This window comes from Microplitis demolitor, chromosome 9 (genome assembly GCF_026212275.2).
Source record: "Microplitis demolitor isolate Queensland-Clemson2020A chromosome 9, iyMicDemo2.1a, whole genome shotgun sequence".
Classification (NCBI taxonomy): Eukaryota; Metazoa; Arthropoda; class Insecta; order Hymenoptera; family Braconidae; genus Microplitis; species Microplitis demolitor.
In genome coordinates this window covers 2,370,238-2,386,774 of record NC_068553.1, presented here as the reverse complement: position 1 = coordinate 2,386,774, position 16,537 = coordinate 2,370,238, and the positions used below count along the sequence as shown (strand labels likewise).

The 16,537-nt window shown below is 27.4% G+C and overlaps 1 protein-coding gene across 1 annotated transcript; it reads right to left on the bottom strand.

Moving 5' to 3' along the window:
* Positions 1-2,571: 2,571 nt before the first annotated feature.
* Positions 2,572-7,361, bottom strand: LOC103577097 (monocarboxylate transporter 13). Its single transcript, XM_008557598.3, has 4 exons — positions 7,097-7,361; positions 6,908-7,034; positions 3,977-4,156; positions 2,572-3,908 (listed from the first exon to the last, which is right to left on the bottom strand). The coding sequence occupies exons 1-4, from the start codon at positions 7,308-7,310 to the stop codon at positions 2,588-2,590; spliced, it is 1,842 nt and encodes a 613-aa protein (XP_008555820.1). The 5' UTR covers positions 7,311-7,361; the 3' UTR covers positions 2,572-2,587.
* Between the last annotated feature and the right edge of the window lie 9,176 nt (positions 7,362-16,537).

Sequence of the window (16,537 nt, the reverse complement as noted above, 5' to 3'; positions counted from 1 at the left end):
AAATATATTTTAGTCTCTTGTAAATGCCGTAGTGTAAAATAGAATTATAGGATGATATTTAAAAGAAAAAAAATAAAAAAAAAAAAAAGAAAATCAATGAATTTATCAATTTAAATAATTAAGGAGACTGCTAGCGAATTAATTTAAAACTTCTATTTATTGCATTATCTTGTTTTTAAAATAAAACAAGATATTAATGTTATATATTTTAAGTACCCGAGTAAAAAAAATTATATACAATTATATTTTAATAATGGCCTGATAGATAAAATTATAAACCCGTGAAAAATGAATTATTTATGGCCACCGATTAAAATTAGATATGTATACCCACATAGAACGTATATGATTCATATATGGAGCGTATACCTCTCATATATGTTCTATATATGGATCATATATGGGGCATATATGATCCATATATAGAACAAATATGATTCATATATAGAACATATATGATTCATTTATAGGACATATATGATTCATATATAGGGCATATATGATTCATATATAAAACGAATATGATTCATATATAAAACATATATAATTCATATATATGGCATATATGATCCATATATAGAACGAATATGATTCATATATAGGGCATATATGATTCATATATAGAACATATATGATTCATATATGGAGCATATATGATTTATATACGGAGCCTATATGTTTTATCTATAGGACATATATGATTCATATATAGGGCATATATGATTCATATATAGGGCATATATGATTCATATATAGAACATATATGATTCATATATGGAGCATATATGATTTATATACGGAGCCTATATGTTTTATCTATAGCACATATATGATTCATATATAGGGCATATATTATTCATATATAGACCGTATATGTCTCATACATAGATCATGCACAATTCATATCTGGACCATATGTAATCTATATATGAAACATATATGATTTACATATAGAACTTATATAAGTCATACATAGAACATGGATGATTCATATATGTATTATATATATATATAGAGAATATATGAACTATATATGAATCACGAAATCATGAATAATTGCATATGATAATATAATTTCAATGAATTATATATCATTATATAAAATCTTTTTTACTCATGTATCTGATTATAATTATTAATATTAACAGTGATTTACTATAATATAAATTCTCTTAACGAGGATGGCAAATTTTAGAAGCAATAAAATACTTATGTATTTATAACCTATATAACAGTCTGTTCAAAATCTAACGCAAGTCTTATAAACCAACATCTGTTTGTTTATATGCCCGTAAGTCTTGCTAGACATTTATGGAAGATTTTAATTTAAAGTCTCCGAAAGGATTGTGAAAAAATATATATAACAGATATTTTACGAATGATTAATAGATTAAACAACGTACACAAATTTAGCGAAAGACGCGTAAGAATTGTTGTAATGATCCTTACACATGGCTTGCAGCGAAAATGCGCAAGTCACCCAAAACTTACGCCTGCCTCTGGACCCCCGCCATTGGCTTAAAATGACGGCCATATTGAGTTGGTGGAAGGGGTAGAGGGAAAAAATTGTTGCAAGATATGTGTATAAGTCATTACTTAAACTTCTTACGCAGATTTTTCATCAGAATTGTGTGAGTAATTTTACCAATTGATTATGCGCAAGATATTTGTTATATTTTTGCGTTTAGCATCATGCGCAAGCTACAAAAATCTTGCAAAAAATTCTAAAGTCAACTGTATAAACAGATGTAAAGATTTTCGGAAAGACGTTTTCATAAAATTTGTGGAAGACTGTTATATTGTCTTTCGTATTATAATTCGTGTTATTGTGATTTCTACTAAAAGAACCTTGTAAGCGGTGTCTTCGGTAGAAACTTGCAATAGACATTATTACTTAGGAGTAATCAAGTACAATTGTATTTAGTACAATCTTCATAAACACTAAATTTTAAAATATCAAGTATTTTTATAGGTGACGTCACCTATAAAACGTACGTCAGTTTTAAATAAGTGCTACCATAGCGTGACTAAAATTCTTTGACCGCGCATGCGCATCGAATAATCTATAACGCGCATGTGCGGATCATTTAAGCATGTGCTGGGTACTTTTTATATGATTACGCGCATGTTCTCTCCAAAAATTTGAACATGGCTCCTTCTATAGGCATAAAACGGCATTTTTTGTACGTGTATTAATTACGAAATCTAATGTCCATCTAGTAAATTACTATACTCTAGTATGTTGGTAGCATTAACCTTCGGTTCTTGTTCCCAACTTTACTCAATTATAATACTCATTTTCTACACGATGTACAAGTTACTTTTTCTAAAAGCTGCCAGTCCTCTTAATTAATTCTTTGATTTTAATGAATCTAAAAAACATATGGAAGAGTTTACTTTTCAAACTTCTTATGAATTTTTGATTGAAAAAAAAAAAAAATTCTGTCAATTGTTTGTACATCTTAAAGTATGACTAGATAAAAAAAAATGCGGGCATAATCAAAAACTTTTTTTTTTAACTAAAAAAAAAAATATTGAATCTAAAATAATATAAATGATCACTAATAAAATTAAAATAATGAAATCGTTATTCTGTTTGTTGTTCTTTAGATTTTCTTTTAATAAGCGGTACAACAGCCCACAAAGCTGTACCAAGTATTAAAATAATGCCAAAAGCTAAAAAAATAGGCTTATATGTTCCGACTCTTTCAAAAATCGCGCCACAGACTGGTGGCCCTACCAACTGTAGCACCCCATTAACAAACAGTGAAATCCCGTAAGATGAACTCAGTTTTTCTGTTCCCAACATGTCTGCAAGTATGACAGTAGTAATACCAATGTACATGCCGGAAGAAAGTCCAAAGAGCCCACAAAATAATGACAACATCAAATATGAAGTCGCCATTGGTAATAAAGCTAGCGCTATTCCACTAAGACCTAACCCTACAACAAAATAATAATACTTTGGTACGAAATCAATGTCAGATAGTGATGCGCCACCTATACGACCAACTAAGTCTAGTGCTGATACAATGGACAATAGTAGCGCGGACATATTTTTATCAAACCCTTCCGAAATCGCGTAAGATGGCAATAAGATCATAAAATTTGTGTTACTTATTGCGGATGTACAATTCGATATTAGAATAATAAGGTATAATGGGTCACGCAGGACACTAAAGTCAAAGAATTTGTTTTCTTCACTAGTTGAAGAACTGGAACCTGAATCGGTGCTAATGGTTGCGCTGGACTCCGAACTATGGATTGTAGAATTCGAATCCGTGCTATTGATGGTCACAGTACCCTGATAAGCTTCGTCACTCTTGTCGTCTTTGACTATTTTCAAATTATTTGATTTTGTCTTAGCATCACCACGCTGGCGAATTTTCTTAGTGGGAGTTTTAAAAAAACGGCGAAATAATCCGGGCACGTTATTACGAGGGCTTAAGGCAATTGGGCCCATTTCGGAAACGATACTGTGCTGACGCGATAGATGAAAATTTTTTTTGCTAACTCTCGTTGAATTGGTACGACTGAGTGCCGATAAATTAACAACTGTTTCAGTTGGTAGTTCATTAGTTTCAGTAGTTTCACTTTTTTCATATTCAACATCTTGAAATTTGTCTTGATCCTTTTCATTTTCATTGATAATTGTGACGGATGAAGGGTCTAAATTTTTTTCGAGATATTTCGATAGTTCGGTAAGGCGGTCATGATTTGGGTCAGTCGGTACTTCTGTTTTACCGTCAGTTAACATTTTAGCTTCAATTATCGGTTCGTCGAGCGTCAATGCTGCATTATCGATACCCTCGACCGGTACTTCTTTCATGTGTTCGCTAACCGGATGGTAAAGAAGTGCACAGACCAATGTATTGAGTGTCAAAGCGCCCATTATTAGAACAGCTCCTCTGTAAAAATATTGACAATTAAACATTTGCATTTCTTTGAAGTAATTATTCAAGGATTTTTTGTATACCGATGGCCAAAATGATTCAGGAGATACTGAAGGAATGGTGGTAGTACTATGGTACCAATTGCACTTCCAGAAATACAGAGGCCATTTGCAAGGCCGCGTAAACGTTCAAAATAAGCGGTGACTATGTAAATTGTCGGGGGAAAGGTTAGACCAGCTCCGATACCGACCATTAGGCCATAGCTGAAAAAAAAAATAGATTGTGAGCTTATCTTCTACAAATTAGAAATTTATGAACAGGGACGTTCCCTAATTGCCATATTGATAATGGAAGAAAATCAAGCATACCCGGGAAAAATGAATTTAAATCGAATAGGCTCTGAAGCAGATCTACGGACATCAAAGTAAGTATTGGGAAATAATAAGTTTCGGCCAATTTTCGAAAACTGGCATTTAAACAGATTTCGAGGTTTTGAGGTCCTACAAGGTTATCCCAATTCACTTCAATACGATGCCCAATTACATATTCTGTCCGCGTCACGTGGATAGCCTCATTTATTTGTTTTTTCAATACCTGATTCTTAATTAGAATTTTTCTTCCTCCCACAAAACATAAAAGTAATAGTTACATACAACAGGCCCATTTAAATTAAATTTCATTTCATCTGAAGAAATTACTTGTAGCCATTTATCTATCCAACTCATGTGTTCTTTTGCAAATAAAAGTCGTGCTAATATGTGTTTTTGATTTAAAGCCTTTTTTTTTTCAATCTCATTTTCTTTAGATGCTTTGCCTGTCTTATCACTCTTGTCACAGTTGAAATAGATGCTGCTGTTCCAATTTCTCCCGCTATTTGCCTCACAATCTTAATGGAATTAAATGCCGCGCAAATTATCATTCGACGTTCCCTTGGCGTTGTTGCGAATTTCGTTCGAGCTTTATAATTTTTTCCGTAGTTTTCATTGTTTTTCTTTTTGATGGGAAAAAATTTTGATTAAGGAAAAAATTAAATTTATTAATTTCTTCAATACTTAACATTTTATTGTGCCCCATTTTATTTAGTCACCAATTTTGATGTTTTAAATCGATTTTAATTTATTCACCACGCCATAATATTGAAACATAATAATACGAAAATGAAACTAATTAATTCCTTTGCGCAATAAATTTGATTGAGGTTATCCATGTGACGAACTACCGACCAGTGGCATGTCCCCCTCATGATATTCTCGCTTTGTTTTTCGAACACTAACAACATATCTTGTTTTGTCTTAATTAAGTAATATAAAATATACAAATAATTCTATATATCAGCGAGTAAAGAATCAGTTATTGAAAAAAAATAGTTGAGGCTATCCAAGTGACGCGGACTGTATGTGTATATGTACAAAAGTACGAATGTTATAAACCATAATTTTTGAACGAATGAACCGATTTAGATCTTTAAAGTGACATTCGAAGCGTCTTATTAATTTCTAGGCACTGAGAGAAGTTAAGGTTGATTGGTATAGTACGTTCCGAGTTATTCCAAAAATAACACTTTTCGAAAAATGATTTCTTTAGATAACTTTTAATATACTTAATAGATTGATTTCAAAATCTATCAAGCTCTAAGGCTCTATTGGCCGCGTCGAATGCCGCCTCAACCATCAAAATTGGATTAATTTTTCAAGAAATATCGTTATTGTAAGAATTTCGAAAAAAGGTTTTTTTCTAATAATTTCAAAAATCACAAAGTTGATTGATTCTAATAATGTTTTAGCGTTGAAGCCTGAAAAACTGTGTCGAATGCCGTCTATATTATCAAAATCGGTTAATTTTTTCCAAAGATATCGGAGATGAAAAATTTAAAAAAGTTCCCATACTCATATCGACCCTTTAGTTTCGTAGTATTTGATGATCGTTGTATAAATTATTGCAATCAGTTCATTAGTTTAAATAACATATTCATCACAGATTTTGAAAAATCCCTGTTTTCAAAATTTTTTCCGGATGTTTCATATATTAACGCGCTAGTTAAATTTAAAAATCACGTAAGATGATTTCTATTAATTTCTGTCCAATACATTGAATTTATCAAGCATAATCTTGAGCAAAACTTGAGAAAACGATGCTTATTGATTATTTTCAATTTCTCGAATTTTATACGAAGCATCACTTTTTTCGAGCGAAGCCCTCGAAACTACTTATGTATCTAAAAGTATGTTCGAGCTCAGAAAGCTTCAACATGAATCGGCAATAGTGTTTTCGAACTCAAGGAGATCCTGGAAAATTTTGGGACTGGTCCCAAGGGTGGACCATTCTTTAAATTTTTTCTATGTGAAACATGATCGTTACTAATATCACTTCCAAATGTGTTGTAAGATTCACTATAGTCAGAGTAGTAATGATCACTAATAAGACACTATTCAACACTAATGAATTTTCTATGGTGTTCATTAGTTTTTTTCCGTAAGGGGCACAAGTAATAGGGGAAAGTGGGGTCAATTGAACCAGTAAGCTTAAAAAATCGAAAAAAATATAAAAATGAGTCGTCCTCTTGGAACTTTATTTTAATTCACTAAACCTTAGTCTGACCAAAATTTGGAACCAATATGATTTAATTTAAAAAAATTTAAGTTTGCGGCAATTTTACGGTAGTTTACTTAGGCTGCGGTAAAAATGCGATAATTTACCGCAATTTGCGGCATTTTTACTGTAAACACTCTACAATACTTCACTTTACGGTAAAATACTGTAATTTTGCAGTAAATCCACATGATTACGATGAAATACCGCAATGTTACTGCGCTTTAACGGTAAAATAACTCACTTTTACCGTAGAATACCCCTATATTTCCACGAATTTACGGTAAATTATCGTACCTTCACCGTAAACTACCGCAATACCGTAAAATTCCGTTATTTAGCGCAATTAGGATCTGCTGGGAATGTAATTTCATTTGTTCATAGATCATTGTTAAAAAAAAAAAGTAAATAAATCCATAAATTACCTGACATATAAATAAGAAACTGACGTAGCAAAATAACTTAACATCATTCCAAGTGCAGCAAATGTACCTCCAATTAATGTAACAACTCTGTACGAATACTTAATTGATAAAACACTTGACAAAGGACCTAAAGAATAATAAAATGGATAAAATATATAAATAAAATAAATGAATAATAACAAGTCTTACCTAATGAACTGTAAAGAAAGTAACAAAGTGCAGGCATCCACGAAGCCGCAGTAGGTGATGCCTTAAATACCTGAAGGAATTCAACAAAGAGAACACCAAAGGACTTGACTGTCCCCGGTATCAGGAAGTTAACAAGGAGAGCAGAAAAAAGAACGACCCATCCCCATCCACCGTCCGGTGGAACCAGTTTTGTTTTAACAACTTTTTTCGTCATTTTATAACTTCTTATGTTCTTCTTTTATTGAATCTTCGTTTATTCACCAGCTTTTTATTATAAATTCCCGTAATAATTTTTTTTTTATCCAGTACCTAAAGATATAAATAAACTTGTTATATATGTTTATATATTTTAACAATATTATGAAATTTATACTCTAACGTAACGCGGTTTTTTATACTCTACTGTAAAACTTGGTGCCTAATTACAGTACTAATTTTTGTAATTAAATATTAAATGAAATATCATAAACACGGAAGACAGTAGACATTTTTATCATGATTGTAATTCATTTGTAATTAGTCATTGAAATGCAGACGAGGTTGTACTATTTTTTTAAATCCTTATTTGACACTTATATTATTTAACATATATATACATATTTATATTTACATATATGCCATTGAGATAAGTATCGTCAAATATATATATATACATTTTTTTTTTATTAACAGGGGAAATTATTGTAAGCAATTTAAATTTATAATTATGGGAAAATATTTTTTTTAATTATTTTAGCCCAAGGTCTTATCTTTCTATCTATTTATCTATCGCAAAAGCAATATATAAATAAATATATATATATATATATATATATATATATATATATATATATATATATATATATATATATATATATATATATATATATATATATATATATATATATATATATATATATATATATGTAGAGATTAACACATGCTATTGCAATTACCTATCTCTTATATATGTATGTACATAAGGATATATTTATTGTAATTTTTAATCTACATATATTTATAAATAAATAATTATTGTAATTATTAAAAAAATATAAGAAAAATAAAAACAATAAGATAAATAATTATTGTATTGTAAATATTATTTTGACTTTAAAAATAGATTTATAATTATTAGTCTTCTTTTTTTTTTATGTATTTGTTAATTTTTATGTAAAGTGACATTGTTTTATTTTTAGAACAAAATATATTTTAAATTTAATTTTTTTTTTTAAATTTAAAAATTTTGAAGTGGAGTTTTATGATAATTATAATTTACCCAAATATAATGTTTGAAGTTTATTAATAGTTTTTAATTTAATTATTGTCAGAAAAAAAAATTTTTGAAAATTTATCTTATAGTTGAGGTTATTACTTTTGAACGCAGATATCTTTTAAAGTAATTGAGATACGAGAAAAAAGTATAAAATACTTTTAGTAGGAAATTTAATTTTGTAAAAATAAGTACTGATTAAAAATTATTGTAGGATTGATTATTTCAAAGATACAGCCATTTTAAACGAATTGATTAAAAAAAAGAATAACTGCGGTGATAATTTAATATTTTTTAAAATTGATGATAACTTTTGAACTATTAATCTTACAGAATTTTTTTTTAAGTATTTTTTGTAGGATATTTAATTTTCTACAAAAAAGTGCTGATTAAAAATAGCCGTAGGATCAATTGTTCAAAAGATACAGAGGTTTCAAAGAAATCGATTTTAGACATTGATATAATAATTAAAATTGTTTTTAGATCGACTGTAATTTTTAAACTATTAATGTTACAGATTTTTTTTTTGTAGGGAATACTATTTTCTAAAAAAAAAGTACTGATGAAAAATTACCCTGGGATCAATTGTTTCAAAGTTATAACCGTTTTAATGAAATAAACATCGAAATAGTCAGTAACAATTAAAATTTTTTTTAAACTGACTATAACTTTTAAACTGTCAACATTACGAAATTTTCTTCTTAAAACTTTTTATAGGAAGTTAAATTTTCTACAAAAAAGTGCTGATTAAAAAATACCATAAGACCAATTGTTTAAAAGATATAACCGTTTTAATGAAATAAACATCGAAATAGTCAGTAACAATTAAAATTTTTTTTAAACTGACTATAACTTTTAAACTGTCAACATTACGAAATTTTCTTCTTAAAACTTTTTATAGGAAGTTAAATTTTCTACAAAAAAGTGCTGATTAAAAAATACCATAAGACCAATTGTTTAAAAGATATAGCTGTTTTAATGAAATAAACATTGAAATAGTCAGTAAGAATTAAAAATTTTTTTAAACTGACTGTAACTTTTAAACTGTCACCATTACAAAATTTCCTATAAATAACTTTTTATAGGAAATTAAATTTCCTACAAAAAAGTGCTGATAAAAAATTACCCTAGGATCAATCGTTTAAAAGATATCAGAGTTTTAAATTCAATCATTAACTACACAAAATTTTTTTATCGAAAAAAAAAAAAAATTGTTTGTCATACGATATCTAAAAAATCTATTACATAATTTTTAATAACCGTATTACAAAAAAGATTTATCAGCTAGTCAACAAATAAAATTTTTACATTTAGCTAAAAACATATTTATTTAGCCGAATTTTTTAAAATAAAATAAATACAACTAAATCAATAAATATCTTTAATAACTTTTTAAATTTACTTATTTAATTAAACTCATTTTTTACGAACTCAGTTTCATTCTTCACATAATTGTATAGATTTTTTTTCATTCAAAAAATATTTTAAATAAATTTTTTCCCTAAACAAACTTATAAAATATTCAAAGAAAATTAACCTGATTAGTTTTTTACGCAACAATAGAAAGTTCAACTGACCTGTCAGATTAGCACCTTGAATAAAAATAGTCAGTCTTGATAACAAATAAAAAAAAAAATTTCCATTAGCAATCTTAGTAATTATAAAAATCCAGATAATAAATAAATAAATAAATAATAAATAAATTTTTAAATTTAAAAAAACGAAGACAAGAGTGACCAGCGCAAGAGTTCGTAGTCGACTCCTGAGGGTCAGAACTCGTTCCATGTCGTCGGGCTACGTCCTCTTGTTCGTGTACCTCTCTCCTTACTCTCTTGATTTAGTATTCTCCTTCTTCTTACTATTTATTTTTAAATACAAAAATACATTTGCTTACAAAATAAGAAATAATAAATAATCACTATAAATCTACACGAGGATTCATCCAATAAAAAAAAAAAAAAGGGTTCAAGAGCCCTTACATTTTAAATTCTCGTCCTTCCGGCGCCATTTCTACGCTTCTGCACACTATTTTCTTGTAAGCTTGAATTTTTTTTTTCTTTTTCTTTTTTTATTCATTTGTTCAGAAACTGGTTGGATTAAAATAGCTCAGGTGAGGAGAGTAACCTCTTCTTCTTCTGCATCGTCTTCTTCTTCTTCTTGGACTTTATCGTCTTCTGCTAACGCGTTCTAATGCGAACGTGTGAGTTGACTCAATGATGAGATCCTGGGTTGCTTTCTTGTATCCATTTACCACATATTTATATATATATGCTTTTACTAATGTATATATATATAGTCTTCTTTCTGATTCTTCTTGTTAATTCACCTGTTGAACAGCATACGTACTCTATAATCACGATACTAGACCTATTTCACCGATGGCTATAAATAGCCAGTAGTTGGAAATGAAAATATAAAACATTTAATACGCGGTTTTCTTTTTTAATCATTTTTATTTTCCTAACTATCTATTTATAGTTTTTAAAAATTATTGAAGGCTATCTTTGAAATGATGGAATTACTTTTTGTTTTTTTTTTTTATATATTTTCTTGGAAGAAATTTCATTCTACATAAGTATGTATTATATATTTAACTAGTAAGTATTAATTTTTAATGTATACTGTTGTTAAGTATTTTTAGAAGTTAAAGAAATTTAAAAAAAAAATTTAGACGTTTTTTTTTTTGGGGGGGGGGGGGGGGATGTGAAATTAAAAAGTTTAGAATCGTGACTGAAATTTGAGGTTTTTTGAAGTAAAGGAAAATAATTGGATGAGAAAAAATGGAAAATAATTTTTTTTAGAAAAAAAAAATTTTTCAAAAATTATAACGGATTAAAATTAAATTGAGAAAAATTTTGGATTTGTGAGATAAATTTTTTATTTTTTTTATTTGAATTTTTGGGGGTGATAAAAAATAATGCAACGAAAAAATTCAAAAAATTAAAATGAAAAAAAAAAAAAATAAATACATTTTTGAAAAATTATAACGGAATAAAATTGGATAGAAAAATTTTTATTAAACATTTTTTTTTTGATCAATTGAAATTTTTTTTGTTTTAAATTATAGCTTTAAGAAAAGGAGAAATAAATCTTTACTTATGAAAAATTATTTTATTTCAATTCATTAATTTGCATGCGAGAAAATAACATTTTAGGGTTTAAATAAATGAGGCCAATGAAAAAAACGATTCTTGAAAGACAGAATTATGAAGATTTTTGGTAAAAGCATGTATTTTATATTCCTTTGATAAAACGAAAAAAAAATTACTGTAAATAACTTTAAATATAAAAAAAAAAAAAAAAATTTTAGAAGGACTTGTAAAAATTGAGCTGGAAATTTCGACTAAGGAAAGTTGAAAATTGAAAAATAAAAAAAAAATCTGGGCGTCGGTTGGCCCTGCGGACCAGCCCCAAAACTTCCCGCTGTTTTCGACCTCAAAGAGCTCGAAAACATTAGTGTAGATATATTTTCGAGCTCTTCGAGCTCGAAAATGCTATCACATGCAATTGTTTTTTTACGATCTTTTCAAGCTCTAACAAGTTACCTGTTATGCTGAAGTTTGAAAATTTAAGAATCGAAAATCATCAATGAAGCGGTTTTTAAAATTTAATTCCTGATTATGTTCAATAAAATAAGTGTATTGAGGCAGAAATCAATGTCAGGGATCAAAATAAAGTTTTAAATGAATTTTGACTTATGTAAGAAACAATAAAATATGAAATATCCGATAAAAATATTAAAAACTACGTTTTATCGATTTTTTTGTTGATAATATGATTTAAACTAAAAACCAAGTTTAATGACATTATATGATCGAAAGAAACCATAAAAAAGATGAGTTGGTATGATATCAGGCACATTTTAGTACGTTATATTATGATTTATCCAGAAAAAATAACATAAAATGTTACTTGTTTAACTTTTCAACGCCGATATCTTTTGAACTAATCAATCGATTTTGACGTTTGAGGTGGTAATCGGCGCGTTTTATTGAATTCTAGAGCTGATTAAAATTTGAAATCGATCGAGTCAGTCATTTTGAAAATATTTAGAAAAAACCGTTTTTCACCATTTCTTTCTCCAACGATATCCCGCGAACGAATGAACCGATTTTGATGCTTGAGGCGGCAATCGACGTATTTTATTGAGTTCTAGAACTGATCAGATTTTGGAATTATTTGGTAATGTCATTTCAAAGATATTTGCAAATAACTGTTTCTTACCATTTCTTTCTCCCGCGATATCTCTCGAACAAATTAACTGATTGAGATGGCTAAGGTGGCTATTAGCGCGTTCTATCAAATTCTAGAGCTGATTAGAATGTGAAGTCGATCGTTCGAGTCGTTTCTGAGAAATCACTAAAAAACTAAAAAAAAAAATTTTTTTTTTCATAATTCGCATATATTTTCGAGCCTACTTGATTAAATGATCTAAAATTTTCCGGAAAGTTGATAGCCAACAAGCTCTTTCGATTGCCGCCTCAATCATTCAAATCGATTCATTAGTTAAAAAGTTACAAAGAGTTTACATACACACATACACACACACACATTCTGAAAATAGTCGGAATAGCTTTCTAAGACCTCAAAACGTCGACATTTGATGAAAACTCGATTTTCGAAAATCGGGGTGAAACCAATAACTTCCCGAATTTTTGAAAATTTACAATTTCTTAGCGGGAAGTCAAAAAGAAGGTAAGTTCTGACTATTTTGTTATATTGTCTCAATATGTGCGTAATGTATAGGAAATTCATGATAGGATTATAGAAGTGACATTCACGCAGTTTAAGGGGGTATTCTGGTTTAGAGGCTTAAATTTTAGGCATTTGTCACACAAGGATAAAAAAAAAATGAAGAACATTTTAACTCTCTATTTTTTATATGATTTTTAATGATATTTAAGGAATATAAAAAAAAATAAAAAAATTTTAAAACTAAAAAAATCCTCAAATTGCAGGTCGGTGAAGTGGGGGCTCAAAAAAAAAAGTGCTCTCTGGTTGACATGATTTCAACTTTTGTAGTGATTTAAAACAATCGAATTTAAAAACTTTTTCATTAGTAAAGATGTCGCTATCGTATAGACCTATCCCAAGAAAAAAATTTTTTTCATAAAAAGGTGTCTACATAAGAAAAAATTTTTTTTTACCCCCTTTTCATGACCTTTTCGAATTTTTTAAAAATACTTTAAATTAAAATTTTTCATAATTCAAGGTAGGTGGGTAGAGAAATATATAAAAAAGATTTTCACCAGATTTCGAAAGAATCGGTACGGTAGAACTTGAGATATCATGTCAACTACCTCAAAAAAGTTGTTTTAAGAAACACACGTTTGAAGTTTGAGAAACAATTTCAGTAAAATAACTCAGATAATAATATTTAATACTCACTTTGGATTAATCGTCGATCCCAGATCCATACATAGGGCCTTCTTCTTAAAAAGAACGAATTCTCAAGTCATCCAGCAACATCTGCCGTTCATTGTGTGATTTGCTCCACTCGGCCGGCTTAGATGCCGCGTCACAAAATCCTATGTATCTCCGAAAATAATTCGAATTTTAAAAAATCTGTTTGAGGACATTTTTGAGGGTCTAGACTTTGAAAGTATGCGAAAAAGAAAATCGATTTTTTCCAATTTCTAGATCAGAATACCCCCTTAAGAACTTCTTTAAAATGTTGATAAGACGTCCAAATCATGTATAAGAACTCATTCAGAACTCATCAAGACGTCATTTTGCTATCCGGGATACTGATAAGACTCGAAACTATTCTTAAAAATTGAAAATTCTGACTCTTTCTTAGAGTAACATTCTAATATTTGAGAAATTAAAAAGGATATAATAATGGTATTTCTATTAATATTAAGGCAACACAAAAGTTAAAAATTGTCTCATAATTATCCGTAAAATTATATTCATAAAATGTAAATTAATTATCATTATTATTAATATCATAAATTTATATTGCAAATTTTTTTTTTATTATTTATATTTTATATTATAATAATATATCTATATATACGTTTAAAAATTAATTAAAAAATAAAATTTTTAAATTAAAAAATATTTATCATATCTTAATTTTTTTTTCTCTCAAAATCACGTGTCTATAACACGATTAAAAAAAAAAAATTGAAATCTTATTCAAATTGCGATTCAAAATATTCTAAATGAAATAAAAAAAAAGTAATTTTATAATTTTTTTTTTTTTTTTTTGTTAAGTACATATTAATTAAATCTGGAGATTCTATAATATGATTATTATTATATTGAAAACCTTAAACCATAAATATTTTTCTTTATATATTTATAATATATATATTTATATATATATATATATTTATATATATATTTATATATATATTTATATATATATATTTATATATATATATATATAATATAGTACAACTAATTCATGAATTTTATCAATTATTTTTTTTTGTTTTTTATGCATTTTTTTTTTTGTTTTTTTTTTCTTTTGCTTTTTTTTAAGGCGATTAACAAAAATCACTATTATTCACAGCAATTACAAATTAATATAAATATAATTGCAGCACATTTATAGATGTGTCTAACAAACAGATACATCGTAGTATTATAAATTGGTAATCATTTTAAAAGACGAAAATTTTATACAGTTATAATTATTTATTTTTTTTTTCAACTTATATATACGTTTAAATTTATAATTAATTAAATTTCGTCATAATTTTAAAAACAATGATTATAAAAATGATTTATATTTATATTTATAGATTTATATAAGTTGAGGAAATATCATTTCCTTTAAAATGAGTACCAACAAGCCCGGCTTATTTTAAAATAACTATAGTTGCTATGGAAGCACTTCCTTAGCAACGATTGCTGTGGAAACTTTTTTTTTTTTTTAATAGAAATAATTACAATAGAATTAATTTTAGCAACAGTTACTGAAGAAATACTTTTTTTTTTTTTTTTAGTAACAGTTGCAATGAAAACGGTTGCTTAAGACTTTTATAGTTTTCATAATCAATTTTTTAAAATGGTTTAGTTAACCCTATTTTTTATAAAGATGGCGGATAAAATTCTGCAACAAATTTTGTCAAGATTTAAAATTAACCTAAAATGTGTTTGAATGTTTTTTATAATTTATTTAAAATAATGTTATAATAATGAAATAAATGAGGACTAATATTCTTGAATTAAAATTTTGAAATTTTCAATTTTTTATTATACAAGAGAAGATTTAAAAAATTAGCGAATTTCTTACTTCAATATAATTGTCTGCGGTAAAAATTAAAAATTTCTATTTTTTTGCAATTTATTAAAAAATTTAATAATGGATTTGAAAATAAATAAAAATTGAAAAAATTCGAATATTGCTTTAATAAAAAGCTTAGAAAATTTTATTTAATTTTTGTAATTAAATCGTTGTTATGGGTACCCGATTTATTTCATTTTTGTATTTATAACTTCGAAAATATTGGGTACTTTTTAGGTTCCCAGGAAACTTCGTTCCATCTTGAAAATTGACAGTTGAAAACTATAAAAAAGTAGGAAAATACTTCCCTAGCAACTGTTATAATAAAAAAACGGTTGCTAAGATCTGATTTTTATCATTTTTAAATTTTTATTCCTGAAAAGTTTCCAATATTCGATTTCATAGGAAACTTCATTCCATCTTAAAAATGGAGAAAGATAATTATTTTATAGCAACTGTTTTAGCCAAAACGGTTGCTATGGGTCATGATTTCTTACCGTTTTTCAAATTTTTAGTTTTCATTTTTTGAATAATTGGTACAAAAAACTTCATTCCATCTTACGAATAGATTCAAGTTCTTATGGGCTCTGTTACCTAATTTAATTATTTTTATATATCATTCCTGATAAATTTTTAATTTTTGATTCCATAGGAAACCTCATTCCATCTTACGAATCAATAGAATTGAAAACTATAAAAATCAGATATAATTTTTTTCAGCAACCGTTGCTATACCTTCAGTTTTGTTCAATTGAATAATTTTTAAGTTTGTGCCTAAAAAAATCAAAATTTTCACTTTCATAGGAAGCTTTATTCCATCTTACTAATAGACAGAAACAAAATCTCTAAAAATTTTTTCAGTAACCTTAAAATTGTTGCTAGTAACCTAATTTTTATCTCAAAATATAGTTTTCATTTCTGGCTATTCAATACAGAAAACTTCATTCCATCT

Excerpts from the sequence above, each read along its gene's own strand:
- LOC103577097 (XM_008557598.3), bottom strand. The coding sequence starts at position 7,310 with ATGACGAAAAAAGTTGTTAAAACAAAACTGGTTCCACCGGACGGTGGA. Across the intron at positions 7,035-7,096 it reads CTTTCTTTACAGTTCATTAG|GTCCTTTGTCAAGTGTTTTA; the intron begins GTAAGACTTGTT and ends ATTATTCTTTAG. Across the intron at positions 3,909-3,976 it reads CTGAATCATTTTGGCCATCG|AGGAGCTGTTCTAATAATGG; the intron begins GTATACAAAAAA and ends ATATTTTTACAG.